Source organism: Pimephales promelas, chromosome 20, assembly GCF_988280905.1.
Source record: "Pimephales promelas chromosome 20, fPimPro1.hap1.1, whole genome shotgun sequence".
In the NCBI taxonomy this organism is placed as follows: domain Eukaryota; kingdom Metazoa; phylum Chordata; class Actinopteri; order Cypriniformes; family Leuciscidae; genus Pimephales; species Pimephales promelas.
The window spans coordinates 29,929,682-29,945,873 of record NC_142788.1 but is presented as its reverse complement, the minus strand read 5'-3'; the positions used below and the strand labels follow the sequence as shown (position 1 = coordinate 29,945,873).

Here is a 16,192-nt window from a genome sequence, read left to right as displayed (position 1 = left end):
GCGCCAAATAAACATGAATGAGCATCTGAAAGTGTGTTAAAGATACAGTACAACTTATCCAAATCCGGATCATGTCACATTGATTCGCTCAATCAGCGTTTCAACCGTGGAAAGACGTCAGTTAAACAGCTTGTAATCAATGTCGTCATATTTACCTCAGAAAACCCACAAACTCGTTAGTCAGCTAGAAAAAATAACTCTAGAGAGGAGCATTTTGCTAAATATATACACCATATTACATATGCATTATAATCTTAATGTTCTTCAATATTTAATGCATATTTGAATAAATCTGGCAAGTTTTTATGACAGCCACTATTTAAATGTTTATATTTCATATAATCTTCTTATTATAAAAATAAATAAAAGTGTAATTTAAGTGTTTGTATGGCTACAAAACAGTTAATTATTACCTTCATATTAGGCTAATGAAGCCTATTGGCTACAACTAGACTCCCATAGTTTACAGCATTTAAGAGATTTGATTCCCTTGAGAAAAATGGCCATTTATTGTAATTGATATCCAAAATAATCAATATTGAATCGAATCGAAATCGAATTGTGAAATTTGTCTCAATAGCCAGCCCTATCATGTAGTGTGAACCGCACAGTTCAGCCCGATGTTTAAAATCATGTAACGTGAACTAGGCTTTAGTGAGCAGAAGGGACGACTTTCAAACACACACACACACACACACACACACACACACAACTGACCCCAAATTTCTGAACGGTAGTGTATAAAAGCAATTCAGAGTGAACTCTTATATCAGGTTTGTGTGTTCTGCAGTTTCTCAGGTCAACTTTACTGTCGGCTTTTAGCAAAATCACTTTTCAAACTACAGGAGAACGAGGACGTCTGATCTCCAACAGCTGCATGTTCTCGCATTGGCCTTTCACGGATGTCGTCTCGGTGTTGTTCCTGTGTTTAGTGTGAGTGTGTGACAGGGGTGTGTTAAACGAGGGCACTAACGCTTGTTGTCTCCTTCTCCCAGAGCATGTGTGCTCCATCATCGCCTCCATGCTGAGGAACCTCAAAGGCCAGCAGAGAAGTCGTCTCCTCAGCAAGTTCACAGAGAACGACTGCGAGAAGGTAAAGATAAGACAGCTGACGCGACGCCTTATTATCTCCTGCTTCTATATTCGGCGAGAGCGCGGGCGGACGGCTAAGATTGTACAGAACACGCCGTCTAACTCATTTACTAACAAAACACAACCGTCTTGGCTATCCGTGTCGGTTATTGACTCATATTATCACATGAAAAACACTGCAGCATTTATTAATCATAATGTTCAATTAAACATTTACTAATGCATTTAGTTAATGCACTCATTCGTTCTTTTTCCTCTTTGTTCATTTTGTTTATTTATTATTTTATTAATTATTTCAGTCTACTCTTTATTATTTAAGTTTATTCTTTTGTTTGCTCTTTCATTTGGTGAAAGTTGGTTGTTTTTGCTTTCTCTTTTTTGTTTAATTAGTTTTTTATTCACTCTTTTATCAAAACGTTTGGTTTGTTCACCCATTTTCCTTTATTCTTATAGTTGTTTCATCGTTTCTTGATTTCCTTGTGTTTTGTGATTTTTGTTCACTGTTGGTTGGTTTTTCAAGTGTCATCCCCCTTTATTTTTGAATAGACATGAAAATGCACATTTGCAACTTAAATGGTTGTAAATCAAGAATGCTTTGGAATATAGACTTGGTCTTGTTTTAAAGAAGACATTTGGCAGATTTTTAAGAAATAAATTAAGAAAGTGAAACAAAAAAAATCAGAAGAATTTTAGTTTATGAAAAGGTACAATGTAAAAAAATATATTCATATTTTTGTAAAAAAAAAATATATTTTCAAAACCTGGGCTACTCTAAAACTGCAGAAAAATCAAAGCCAAAAATATGAACAAGTTGTATTTAAAATTTTAGGTTGATATCTCAAAAAAAAAAAAGCTTTCAGTGAGATTTCGTTTGGGCGCAGTACCGAACGCTTCCACTAGGTGCACAACCAGACTCCTTTAATACCCATATAAGGGCGCCTCCATTTCCATATGTGTTTTGAGTGATCTGAACCATTGTTCCCACAATTTTCATACAATTTATGAAGTAGAGATCCTATTCAGAAGTAATATGCGAAGTTCAACCTCTAAGAAACGCAGAACACGCATGCGCATTAAAGTTTCCTCCCACATCACAAATGGTGAATTTATTATTATTTTCTTTATATTTAAAACAGTTTCAGACCTTTTTTTGTAAAATAATTGAATGGATGGTATCTTTTGAACTCTTGGCATTTTCTACCTATTTTTCATGTTCATTGATATTCAAAATAAAGGTCTGAACACGCCTTAGGAGTATGAAAATATTCTTGTTGCAAATTGATAAATTACGGCTCCTCTTTCAAATGACATAGTTTGTTCCAACAATATTACTAATTGTTTTTTCTAAGATATTATTGTTTTAAAAATATAATGGCAAGCGTCCCACTTGTGGTTTTGTTCGGTTTTTGTTTCTTTCATTTAGCTAGTTTTGGCTTTTTAAAATTAATTTATTAATTCAGTCAGTCTATCATTTATTTCTTTTTGATTTTTTTTTTTTTCATCTTTTTTCGTCTATTCTTTTGTCTTTTGGTGTTTAATCTCCCTCAGTTTCGGCTCTTTCCTTTCGTTTCCCTTGTTTTGTTGACTTTCTCGTTGTTTTGGTCGTAATGTGTCCTGCGTGTGTGTTGTCCTGACTCTCTCTCTGCGGTGTTCATGCGGTTCGCTTCATCTTGTGTTATACGTCTCCTTTAGTCTCTGTCGGGGGTCTCCATACATCACCTGGACGAACACGTGTGCTGTTATCGCTCAGCAGTCACTACACTTAAAATAACCCTCACAGTCCTGCTGGGCCCTGTTTCATCACTCTGACAGGAGCAGTGCATTATTGGTAGTTTCACCAGCTAAAAGATTTCGGCCATCATGTTTTCTGTTTTCTGTCACAGGAATCGCTAAGAAAGAGGATGACATGTCTGTTTTTGTCTTTAAATAACACAAGGCCATTGGTCTTCGCCGCAGTTGAATCCGGCACGTCTTTTCTAGCTGTGGATGGTGTGTTTGTGTGGCGTTTCGGTGCATTTGTAACGTATGCTCACCCTCTGCAGGTTGACAGACTCATGGAGCTGCATTTTAAGTACCTGGAAGCCGTTCAGCTCGCAGACAAGAGGATCGAAGGAGAGAAGCACGTAAGAGTCACACACACACATTCACGCTTGATTGGCAGTATCTCCTCTGCGAGGGCAGATCTGTGTGTGAAGATAAGAGCAGACCTACCAGAATCAAACCAGTGCAGGTCGACACGCTGCTTTGTTGGTCCGCTCGCCTTTAAAACTGAACGCTGTTAAACTTTTACACCGAGCGGTGATTGAGCACACATTCCCATCAGCCCTAGAGTCTGTGAAGTCGCAACTCAACAAACACCCAAACAAAAGCCTCATCATTGGGTTGGTCTTGCTCCATTTAAAGGAGCAAGCTTGTGTTGGTGTGATCCAAATACTTCTTCAGATGTTCTCGAACTTAAAGGAGTAGTTCACTTTTAAAAAAAAACCCATGTCATCATATATATATATATATATATACAATGGACTTCATTGGGAACCAAACGGTTCAAGGTCCAAATGAGAGTTTCAGTGCAGCTTCGAAGGGCTTTAAATGACACCAGACGATGAATAAGTGTCTTATCTAGGACCCTTCGAGTCATGACTCAAAAAAAGATTTGTTCATTTTGATAAACGAGTTCGAACAGGAGAATCACGAACGCTCATCACAGAACAGAGCAAGGCGAGCATTTGTGCTTATAAAACTAAAACTTCTTTATTTATTTTTTAAATGGCCGCTCGTTTCGCTTGATAAGACCCTTATTCATCGTCTGGTGTCGTTTAAAGCCCTTTGAAACTGTATTTAAACTCTCATTTGGTTCCCATTGAAGTCCATTATATGGAGAAAATCCTGGAATGTTTTCATCAATAAACCTTAATTTCTTTTCGACTGAAGAAATAAAGACGTGGACGTCTTGGATGACATGGGGGTGAGTACATTATCAGCAAAAGTTTTTTCAAAAGTGAACTAATCCTTTAAGACCATGATGCTGCATGTTTGTTTGTGGGAAGTTAATGCAGGAACAGTCATAATTCGAGAACCGGCATCGTTTTGTTTATACTTTACAACTATAATGTTACCTCGTAATACTTCAATTATTTCTTCTTCATAATAATAATAATAATTCGTTTTTTTATTCATTAAGTCATGTATGCATATATATGACTACTGCATTCAAAAAAAATCTTATATATACCTGTATATATCAATGTACATACACCGATGAGCCAAAACATTGAGCAGTCACAGGTGAAGCGAATATCGCTGGCCACATATTAAAATCCATAATTGTAGTCAATAATTTTATCCCTTAAAACTCATCTTTGATCACCAAAATTACATGTTTAAGTGTTTTTTCCTTTAAAAAAATCATCATGCCTTAAAATATCTTGAATGTAACTCGACACCCTCGCCTCATTCTATGAATATGCAAATGAGCCCCGCCTCCGATAATCATTACTATTATTTGCGGACCGGACACGGACCCAAAACACACCCCGTCCTCTGTCAGGTGAGTCAGGTGACTGTACATGCGCGAAACCCGTTTTAATGGCAGTTTTGAGAGAAAAAAAACATTTTTTGAAATGAATTGGCTGGAAAACCTCCTCATGCGAGCGTAAAAACGTTTTTGCAATACATTTTTGCGAAATTGACGTGTTTCCATTGAGCGTATTTTCATTTCGCAATTTGCGCAAATTGAAGGGTAATGGAAATGCAGCGACTGTGGGATGATGGGAGTTGCTCTGGTGTGACTAAACGTTGCTCTAAGCATCCTCATGTCCAGTTGGTTTCCGGGTGGAAGTTCAGGAATGGTTTGAGGAACATGATGAAGAGTTCATGGTGTCCAAATCCCCCAGATCTCAGTCAAAGTGAGCATCTGTGAACCCACCCAGTTCGCTCCACCTCGCCAACCACAGGACTGGAGGATCTGCTGCTGATGAACCACAGCACGCTTCAGACACACACACACACACACACACACGACCGGCTGCATGTTAGCGGTGCTCAGTGTTTGGCTTGTCTGTGGGTCCATCAAGCCAAACGCTGAAACCATGATTTATCTTTTAGAGTTTGAGTCGTTGTATTCTTTTTTTTTTTTTAATGATGTAAAAAGTTTGTGATGTTTGTTGCAATAGTTCACAATATGATATTATTACATTATAATATAATACATAATACATTATTATTATTATTATTATTATTATTATTAAGAAGAAATGTAATAATATATAAATAATTGTAATAATATATAATAATAATAATTTATAAAATTATATATATATATATAATTAATTGTAATAATATATATATATATATATATATATATATATATATAATTAATTGTAATGATATATAATAATAATTTAAAAAATTATATATATATATATATATATATATATATATATAATTGTAATAATATATAATTAATTTATATTAAATATATAATTTAAAAAAGATTATTTTATTTTTTTAGTTGGCATTTAATTGGCATGTGGTCACAGGTGTGTGTGTGTGTTTAAAGACTTTTTTTCAGCCAGTGTTAATTAAAGTGGAGATGATTAAAGGCAGATCTTAATGGATGATAATTGGCAGGTTGGGGTGATTAATGCTCATTGTGTAACTGGTATGTGTGTTGTGTTAGTGGGTTAGGCTGTGCTGTGTGTGTGATTATACTGTATGTGTGTGTGTGATTGTACAGTGTGTGCGTGGGTGATTCATACAGTTTGCGTGCGTGTGTGTTCGTGCATTGTGTGTGAGCTGAAGGATATTGGCGTGTGTGTGTGGATGTGAGCTGGGCACTGATCAGGACTCCTGCGGCTCGTGTCTCATCCATCCTAATGTGTGTTTAAGACGGGCGTTCTGTGTTCACGGCTTCTTTAGGTTGGGTTTTCTCAACATGCTTGACATCGAGATGTCTTGAATAATAAAAAAAAGATCCCCAAACTAAGAGAAATGATCATATTAACCAACCAGTCGTCTTTCAGAGCGGATTAAGTCCATCTAGGAATATATGCAGTAATCCAAGTGGACTTTCAATGCCATTTTAACAAAGACAAGATCATCATCGGCCCCTTTAGAGACGTAATAATTTGTAAATCTAGTATAAAAATTTAGTAATTAAATGTTTTGTTTGTTTTTTTAATGTAAAAATGCTGAAAGTTTAGTGTTTTAGGGGTCGGTTAGTGTGAGGGGACAGAATATACAGTTGGTACAGTATAAAAACATGACTGTGGAGAGTCCCCATTTAGACGTGTGTGTGTGTGTGAGAGTGTGTATGGGGAAATCATTGATCATATTTCAGGTCTTTGTACAGGTGTAAAACCGTGTTGTGTGTGTGTGTATTTGTATGTTTGTGTGTGTGTGAGAGTGTGTATGGGGAAATCATTGATCATATATTTCGACCAGCTTTAGTTTCAGGTCTTTGTACAGGTGTAAAACCATGTTTTGTGTGTGTGTGTGTGTGTGTATGTTTGAGTGTGTATGGGGGAGTCATTGATCATATTTCAGATTTTTGTACAGGTGTAAAACCATGTTGTGTGTGTGTGTGTGTGTGTGTGTGTTTGAGCGTGTGTGTTTGTGTGGGGAAGTCATTGATCATATTTCAGATCTTTGTACAGGAGTAAAACCCTGTCGTGTGTGTGTGTGCGTGTGTGAGTGTGTGTATGGGGAAGTCATTGATCATATTTCAGATCTTTGTACAGGTGTAAAACCGTTTGTGTGTGTGTGTCGTGTGTGTGTGTGTGTGTGTGTGTATGGGGAAGTCATTGATCGTATTTCAGGTCTCTGTACAGGTGTAAACCTTGTCGTGTGTGTGAGTGTGTGTATGGGGAAGTCATTGATCATATTTCAGATCTTTGTACAGGTGTAAAACCGTGTGTGTGTGTGTGTGTGTGTGTGTGTGTGCGCAAGTTCCCCCTCCCCCCGCTCTGCCTCTCCTCTGCGTGTTCTTCAGGCCTGTAAATCGTGTCTGAGAGGCGGTGACAGGAATATGAGTGTGGAAATGTCCGGTCTTGTTTCACTCCCGTCGACTGAACGCACCGGCACTCCCTCCAGATGGATCCGGCGCTCCCAGCTTTCTCCGAGCGCTATAAAACTATATCACCCAAAGCAGAGCCCTTGTTTAAGGACGCCTCGGAGCGCCGTCAGCCGACCCGTCTCGCCTCCTTTTACTGCCTAATGACAGCCACAAATTCTCTCCGGATTGCATTTCCTAAACACAGACCCCATAAAACCCCCTCCGCGTTCGGTGCCATCTCGCTTTACCGCAGCACTCTTTGGGAAGGATCCTCGGAGGAAGCGTTTGGCAGGGTGTGCTGGGATTAATTTGGTGTGTCCCGTGAGACTGGATCACAGGTCCCGGCGCTGCTTTGTTCAGCCTGTCATATTAACACCTGTGCCAGCCTGCCGTTCTCCAACATGAAGTGACTAAAAATCACTCGGTTCCTGGAGGTGAAGCCGCTTGTTATTTGCACTGATGTAATTGACTTGCCGAAGGCTTTCCCTCTGTAACGAGACTCGAGTAACGAATGCGAAAGATCAACCGGTTCTGACATCCAAGTGATGGTGAACAGATTTTTTTGCACACATAAAAGTATGAAGTAAAATTCCTGAAATTAACATGTTCATTAGTGCACATTAGTTTTAATAAAATGAATGTTTGCCTTTTTAATTTTTCATTAAAATGTGATTTTACTTAAATTTACTCTCCCCCACGTCATCCGAGATGTTCACGTCTTTCGTTCTTCAGTCGAAATGATTTCGAATCTCAAAGCGTTTGATTAAGTCTTTATAAACACTAGATCTGTTCTTACGCCTACGTCCCGCTTGACCTTTCAACGTGATTATATGTAACGTGTGACGCATCACAGCTCGTGCAAGATGAGCATTTGTGGTTAAAAAGTAGAGCCCGAACGATAAAGGATTCTGAAGGCCGATACCAATACAAATATTTGTTGGTTTTAAAATCCGATATTCCGATATATCGGCCGATATTTTTTTATTTTTTTTAAGAAACGCGCAACAAAACATTAACTGATTTCCCCAACATTAGTTATTTGTAGTTATTTATGAGTTTTAACTAAAATAATATGATGATGCATTTTAAAAAGAAACTTGTTTCTTTTATTGTCACAACAGATAGTGGCATTAGCTAGCTTTGTGGTTAGCGAGTCCATGATGAGCCGTAATTTAGCAATGGATAACGTCGTACGGCAAATTGTAAAACATACATTTTCAATATAACAGGCCAAGGAGAGATGATGCGTCTCACTGCTAACTGTCACGCGCTATTAAAGAAACACATTGTCAAAAGTGTTAAACAAGAAAAAACAAAACAAGTGTTGCGTCCTCTGGTGGGCAAACTATAAAACTCCAACATTAATGACATGGTTCAAGCGTGTTTCGTTCGTTTTTATTTTATTTTTGAAATATTCATTTATCGGCCATTATAACTGCCGATACCGATAGTTTGGAAAATGCCTAATATCGGCCGATAAATCGGTCTGGCTCTATTAAAAAGTATATAAACATTATTTTTTTTTATAAAATAGCGGATGGTTTGTCTAGGTAAGACTGTTATTATTCGGCTGGGATCGTTTTGAGACTTTGAAGACCTTTAACATGTTGGACCCCATTGGAGAAAAATCACAAATAATGATTGGTTTGAAAAGGAAGAGCCTCTATTGAGTTGCTCTAAAGGAGGAACTTGACCTTCATCCTCATGCCCGGCTCAAAAATCCTATTGTTTACCGGATTAAATCACAGTCTGTTCTTAGAAATGCAGTGAAAGCATCTATATTTCCAGCAGAACATCTGAATGGTGTTGGCCAATCTAATTCTCCCAGAAAGCCTCTCTCAACGATGTAAGCCTGTGTTCTGTGTGCCTTCAGCAACCCGTGTCCGCTGTGCACTTCAGCTCTCGCCAAGCTGCTGTTTCTGCAGCGTTCTCAAGCCTTTCTGTTCATGTGCTTCCCAGTGTTTTATGCTGGAAAAGATCTGAATCCCCTGGAGAGAGGCCAGTGTCAATCGCCGCAATTATAGCATTCAGCTAATGCCAAATGTCTTTGTCCCTTTAGATTCGGCTGCAGGTGCTAAAAAGCTGAAATCTGTGAAAAAGCAGCCTTTTAAACTGATCTGAGATCAGCTCCCACGACATTATCCTGAACCTTTTCTAACAGGAGGAGAACACATGGAGCTGCATGGCAATATACTGCTCTGAATGGGATTTCCTTGCAAATCAATATTTATTTATTATGAGTCTACTGGTCATCATTTTATGATCTCTCTATTAGGGCTTCGCGATATTGAACAGAACTAGTTTTTCCGCAATCTATTATTATTATTAGAATTTATTAGGATTAACCCTTTGAGATGTATCATCTCGTTTTCGAGGGGTCCTTACAGTGAAACAATTAGGATTAGCAAAAACATAACAAAATTACATATTAGGTATGAAAAGATACACAAATTTTCAATGGATGAATAGAATAGCTAGACTTGGAAACAATTAATCATTCAAGAGTGAGTACTGAGTAGGGTGATATGTATCGATATATATCTTTAAAAAAGTATGAATTTTGAGTGCCAAATCCTTGTAAAATTTGAACAATTTAGGAAAACTTGCGAGAAAAATGCGAGTGTTCATACTTGGGTTTGTCTAAACCAAGAAGCAGCTTTCAGAAACCATAAAGTTGAACAAAAATAGCCCACTAAATTTCATTGGCCAAATTCCCACAGTTTTGTCACCAATTCATTGACAATAAAATAATAATAATTTATTGTGATTAATATTAAATAGAAACAATATATACCAACTGCAAAATATATTGTAATAAATTTTTTTAATTTTTCAACAGTAAGCATTTTTTGGCATTTTTTTATTATTATTAAATAGAAAATTAAAGAAATATATTATAATAATACTATTGTTCTGTAATGTGTAAAAAATCGAGTAATAAAAATACTACTAATTTTTACTGTAATATAAAAAAATGAGTAATAAAAATACTACTAATATTTACTATAATATAAAAAAATGAGTAATACAATTATTAATTTATTCATTTTCAAATGTTAAACCATCAAGCTTTTATTTTGACGGGTTGCTGCCATTAAAAATATGCACTGTGTATGTAAAAAATATTTACATGCTAAAACCGCTTCACTCAGAAACCGGTAGCGTATAGATGTATTATATTAAAACACAGCCTTGCACTAAGCAATAATAGTATGAATTAATTTTCAGTAATCTCTGTTTGTGCTGCTCAGGATATGGTGCGGCGTGGCGAGATTATCGATGACGCGATGGACGACGAGTTTTACCTGCGCAGGCTCGACGCCGGACTCTTCGTTCTTCAGCTCATCTGTTACATCATGGTGGAGATGTGCAGCGCTGGCGTTCCTCAGGTGCGTCACACACAACCCTCGTCACACAGGCATCGTCTCAGGTGGAATTAAAGCTCAATCCTGTGTGTCTTCTCCTCCAGTTACAGCAGAGAGTCCATCAGATCCTCAATCTCAGGGGAGGATCCGTCAAAATAGTTCGGCATATAATGAGAGGTAAGATTATAAATGATATTGTGAGATTATCAAAATGCTAACATCAACATTTAAAGAGAAATTATATTTTGTATATTAAAATGAAGGCTATTTTAATTACTATGATTGTGATCTTTTTGCACTGTGACATAAATGAAAGATTATTCACTTAAAGTCCCCATGAAATCAAAATTTGGCTTTTAACGTGCTTCAAAACTGATAAAATGTGCATTTAGCATTTAAAACTTAGTCTTTCACTTCACCCATATGGATCAATAAGTGTAATGACATCACTCTGCACTTCAGCTTCTAAATATATTTTTTTGTCCAATCGAATGCTCTCTAGAATCTGAAGCTCCGCCCCCTACATTATACATAGACGCTGAAGCTGCAGCTGATTACTATCTTCTACCTGATGACTGGCACATAGTGCACTATATAGGGGATAGGGAACGATTCAGGATGGATGGATAGATAGAGAGAGAGAGAGATAGATGGATGGATGGATGGATGGATGGATAGAGAGATAGATAGATAGATAGATGGATGGATGGATGGATAGAGAGATAGATAGATGGATAGATAGACAGATAGATGGATGGATGGATGGATGGAGAGATAGATGGATAGATAGATAGATAGACGGACGGACGGACGGGTGGATAGATAGATAGATAGATAGATAGATAGATAGATAGATAGATAGATAGATACATAGATAGATAGATAGATAGATAGATAGATAGATACATAGATAGATGGATGGATGGATGGATGGATGGATGGATGGATAGATAGATGGATAGATGGAAAGATAGATAGAGAGATAGTTAGAGAGATAGAGAGATAGATAGTTTGGTCATTATATGAGGCCTTGCAAACCTTCAGCACTCTTAGTTTTGAGACTCGGTTCTCTCTGCAGTCCGGTGTGTGTAAAAGCGTAACAGTATCAGGAGGATTGTGTGAAGCGGTTGAAGAACACACTTCCGCGGGCGATCAGCTCATTCCCTGTTGCTAAAGCAAAGGGTTTGCTGTCCGCTGCAGTGCTGCTCGCTAGCGGCATATTTCACTCGCTCTCTCTCTCTCTCTTGAGCGAAATTACTTGTTCGGCTTCGCCCACTCTTCAGCCCAGAGCACCTTGATTAAGTCTTGACAGCTTTCTGTTTTTCTCTCTCTCCCTCCCTCGTTTTAAGCACTACTCTTTCATACTTCATCCAGTATTTCTCTCGGGAAGAACCCACCTCTGCTAGATTTTTGTTTTTTATTAAAGTTTAGTGAACATTGTGTCTGGAGGTCATTTCGTGATGTTGTTTTACATCCGAATGATGAGGACTGGATATGTTTGTGATTTGTGTATTTTTTATTTCGCCATTAAGTTTCCTGATCCTTGCAACTTAAAGGGATACTCCACTTTTTTTTGGAAATAGGCTCATTTTACTCACTCCCCCAGAGTTCAACAGTTGAGTTTTACCGTTTTCGAATCCATTCAGCCAATTTTTTGATATTTCGAAGAATATCAGTATCAGTAACCAGACTGTTTCTGGAATCATTGACTTCCATAGTAGGAAAAAAATATACTATGGAAGTCAATGAGACCAGAAACTGTCTGGTTACTGACAAAAAATCGGCTGAATGGATTCGAAAACTGTAAAACTCAACTGTTGAACTCTGGGGGAGTGGTAAAATGAGCCTATTTCCAAAAAAAGTGGAGTATCCCTTTAAGGCCTGTTCACACAGGGACGAATTTCGAATTTTGGGACGAATTTTTTGTGGTCAAATTTATGTCTGATCTGGACAATCAATCTATGCAACTTTTCAAAAGCGGTTGGTTTTCCATCTTCACTACTGTAAATTTAAAGCGTTTGATGCTGTAGATATTTCCCCCCAGTGTACCTGATTGAAATCTCAAACCCACTGGAAGCCTTGGTTGGGATTAGTCGCGGTTTGTGGTGTCCTTCAGACTCTGAGATTGGCGTGTGGTGTACATGTGAAGGGTTTAATCCGAGCCGCAGGTCTGGACGATCTCAGCTGCTGGAGGAGTGTGTGTGTGTGTGTGTGTGAGAGTGTGTCCCAGCAGCTGGTGTGGGCAGATCTCTGCTGAGAAATTGAAGATTTCACCTGCCCTCTGTAGCAGCTGTGCCCGTGTCTGAGCCGTGTCAGAGCCGTGCCCGGGCGTCGTGCCCGCAGGTCTCTCAGTTCTGCAAATGTGCTTACAGCGTATTAAAGGCAATCACGGGAAAAAATGAAAACAAATGTTACACGAGGAATCGGACAGGTTGCGTTTGCTCTGCGGTTTAACTGTTATTGCAGTTTGTTTTCTGGATTGACTGATGGAAATTTCCCATTTCATTTTCTGCAGCATCGGAAAATGGTGAATAAATCTATCTGTCTACCTTTCTGTCTATCTATCGATCGTTCTATCTATCCATCATCTATCATTCTATCTATCAATCGTTCTATCATCTACCGTTCTGTCTATCATTTTATCTATCCATCCATCATCTATCGTTCTATCTATTTATCAATCATTCTATTTATCTATCGTTCTGTCTATCATTCTATCCATCCATTATCTATCTATCTATCTATCTATCTATCTATCTATCTATCTGTCTGTCTGTCTGTCTGTCTATCTATCTACCGTTCTGTCTATCTATCGATCGTTCTATCTATCGTTCTATGGATCGTTCTATCCATCCATCCATCATCTATCTATCTATCTATCTATCTATCTATCTATCTATCTATCTATCTATCTATCTATCTATCTATCTATCTATCTATCTATCTATCTATCTATCTATCTATCTATCTATCTGTCTATCTATCTATCTATCTATCTATCTATCTATCCATCCATGGATCGTTCTATCCATCCATCATCTATCTATCTATCTATCTATCATTCTATCTATCTATCAATCCATCCATTCATCATCTATCTATCTATATATCTATCCGTCTATCGTTCTACTGTTCTACCGTTCTGTCTATCCATCCATCCATCATCTATCATACTATCTATCAATCGTTCTATCATCTACCGTTCTGTCTATCATTTTATCTATCCATCCATCATCTATCGTTCTATCTATTTATCAATCATTCTATTTATCTATCGTTCTGTCTATCATTCTATCCATCCATTATCTATCTATCTATCTATCTATCTATCTATCTATCTATCTATCTATCTATCTATCTATCTATCTATCTATCTATCTATCTATCTATCTATCTATCTGTCTGTCTATCTATCTACCGTTCTGTCTATCTATCGATCGTTCTATCTATCATTCTATCTATCGTTCTATGGATCGTTCTATCCATCTATCTATCTATCTATCTATCTATCTATCTATCTATCTATCTATCTATCTATCCATCTATCCATCTATCCATCTATCCATCTATCCATCTATCCATCTATCTATCTATCTATCTATCCATCCATCCATCCATCCATCCATCCATGGATCGTTCTATCCATCCATCATCTATCTATCGTTCTATCTATCATTCTATCTATCGTTCTATGGATCGTTCTATCCATCCATCCATCCATCATCTATCTATCTATCTATCTATCGTTCTATCTATCAATCCATCCATCTATCTATCTATCTATATATCTATCCGTCTATCGTTCTATCGTTCTACTGTTCTACCGTTCTGTCTATCCATCCATCCATCATCTATCGTTCTATCTATCAATTGTTCTATCATCTACCGTTCTGTCTGTCATTTTATCTATCCATCCATCATCTATCGTTCTATATGTTGTCGGGTGTTATTGTTAATTTGCTGTAGTTTCAGCTAATGGCGTTTCCCAGATAGAAAACCGCTTCTACGCAGGAAATCGCTGGCGAACCCAGGCTCATCTGCTGAGTTTTGCTGCAGAAACTCTGAAATGAAAACGCCTACAGAAGCCTTGACGCACTCCAAGGCCACGTCTGAGTCACAGGGACTGTGTCACTGTGTTGTGAGCGTGACCTTGCGTGTGTACTGGTATCAGTGGGAAGCTCCTCTTCAGTGGGATGAGTTTTCCAGCATCTCGCAGCTCATAATGGATAATCCTCTCAAATCTTCCAGCATGCAGACTCCCTCAATCCTCGCTCTGTGTTTCCAGCCACTTTCTCCAGCCCTCGGGCTTCTGTTTTAATGTGCCACTGTGCTTTTTCTTCCTCTTATTGATTTATTTATTTATTTAGTGTTGGGTTTGATCCTCTGTCCCAGGGCTTGAGCAAGGCTTAGCAACTAATCCGAGAGCATGTCTACCTTTACACGCTTGCCTCTTGTGGTGTACACTTCAAATCAAAATGGACCCGATTTCCTTTCTTGATGCACTTTCCTGTCTTATTGTGAAGGATTTATCAATGCTGGTTATTTTAAATAATGGCGTTCCTATAGCTCAAATTGTTGAGCATGTCGCCAAGGTCATTGGTTTGGTTCTTTACAAATGCAAGAACTTAAAAAATGTAAACTGTACCTTCAATGCAAAGTGTTTTGGAAAAAAGCAAATGTCAAATGCATAAAGGGGCGTTAATAATCTTTAAACCGTTCCCATTATGCTTTTTAACATTTTCAAGTTTCTTTAGTGTAATATTTAGGGCTGCGCCCGCTGAGTTTCAGTTCATTTTTGTGACGTGCTTCAGTTCACGAAAACCAAGATGGCAGAAAGTGCTTCTTGTTTGTTTTCTTTATTTTATAAATGCACATTTTGTTATTGTGAGTTTACACAAATTAAAATAGTTTGGAATGAGGTATTACTCTTATCTGTACGACTAAAAATGACAGAGTAGTTTAAGTTATTAAAATAAACTAGCAGACAAAAATGCTAGTGAATGCGCTAGCTTCCACACTCCACATAAAAAACTTGGATATACGCCTATAATAGTGCACATTTATCAAGGTTAATACAAATAAATTTAATAAAGTTGCTGCTACTTGCATGTTTCAAATGATAAGCCATATTTGAGGTCGATGCATGATAGGTGAACGTTTAGGGTCCTACCGTCTGTCCTTCACGGACCTGAAACGCCTCCATTGTAGTCTTGATTTTCCTTCCGGGAATAAACACGTCACAATATTCCTCATTTAAATAATTCATACGCAGAATAAAGGGGCGGGGCCTGGTTGAGTTAGTTAGTAGTGTGATAAACTGGTGGTTATGAAAAGGGGCGGGACATTTCCCAAACACACTCGAAGCGATTGACCAATCACAACACTGCTCCAGCTGACCAATCAGAGCACAGTGTGCTTTTCAGGAGGAGGGGCTTCATAGAGACAGGAACTAAACAGAGCGTTACTGGCAGACTGGGAAGAGAGGAGCCGCAACAATGGAGAATATGAGGAAAATAATGTGTTTTATGAACATTCAGGCATGAAAACCTGTTCTAGTAGAGCCTAAAAACAAATCAAGATATAGATCCATTTTAAAGGAATTATCAGACAAATGACTGATTTTTTATTATTTATTTAATTTTTTCTCGCCCTCATGTAGATGCCTACCTGTATGCTCTTATTT

The 16,192-nt window shown here is 37.8% G+C and overlaps 1 protein-coding gene across 1 annotated transcript in view; it reads left to right on the top strand.

Moving 5' to 3' along the window:
- Nucleotides 1–16,192, top strand: part of ctnnbl1 (catenin, beta like 1) — a 39,768-nt gene that overhangs the window by 22,459 nt on the left and 1,117 nt on the right. The window contains exons 12-15 of the mRNA XM_089124358.1: nucleotides 996–1,093; nucleotides 3,135–3,215; nucleotides 10,396–10,533; nucleotides 10,614–10,686. Coding sequence (XP_088980484.1) covers nucleotides 996–1,093; nucleotides 3,135–3,215; nucleotides 10,396–10,533; nucleotides 10,614–10,686 — 390 coding nt within the window. The remainder of the gene's footprint in view (nucleotides 1–995; nucleotides 1,094–3,134; nucleotides 3,216–10,395; nucleotides 10,534–10,613; nucleotides 10,687–16,192) is intronic.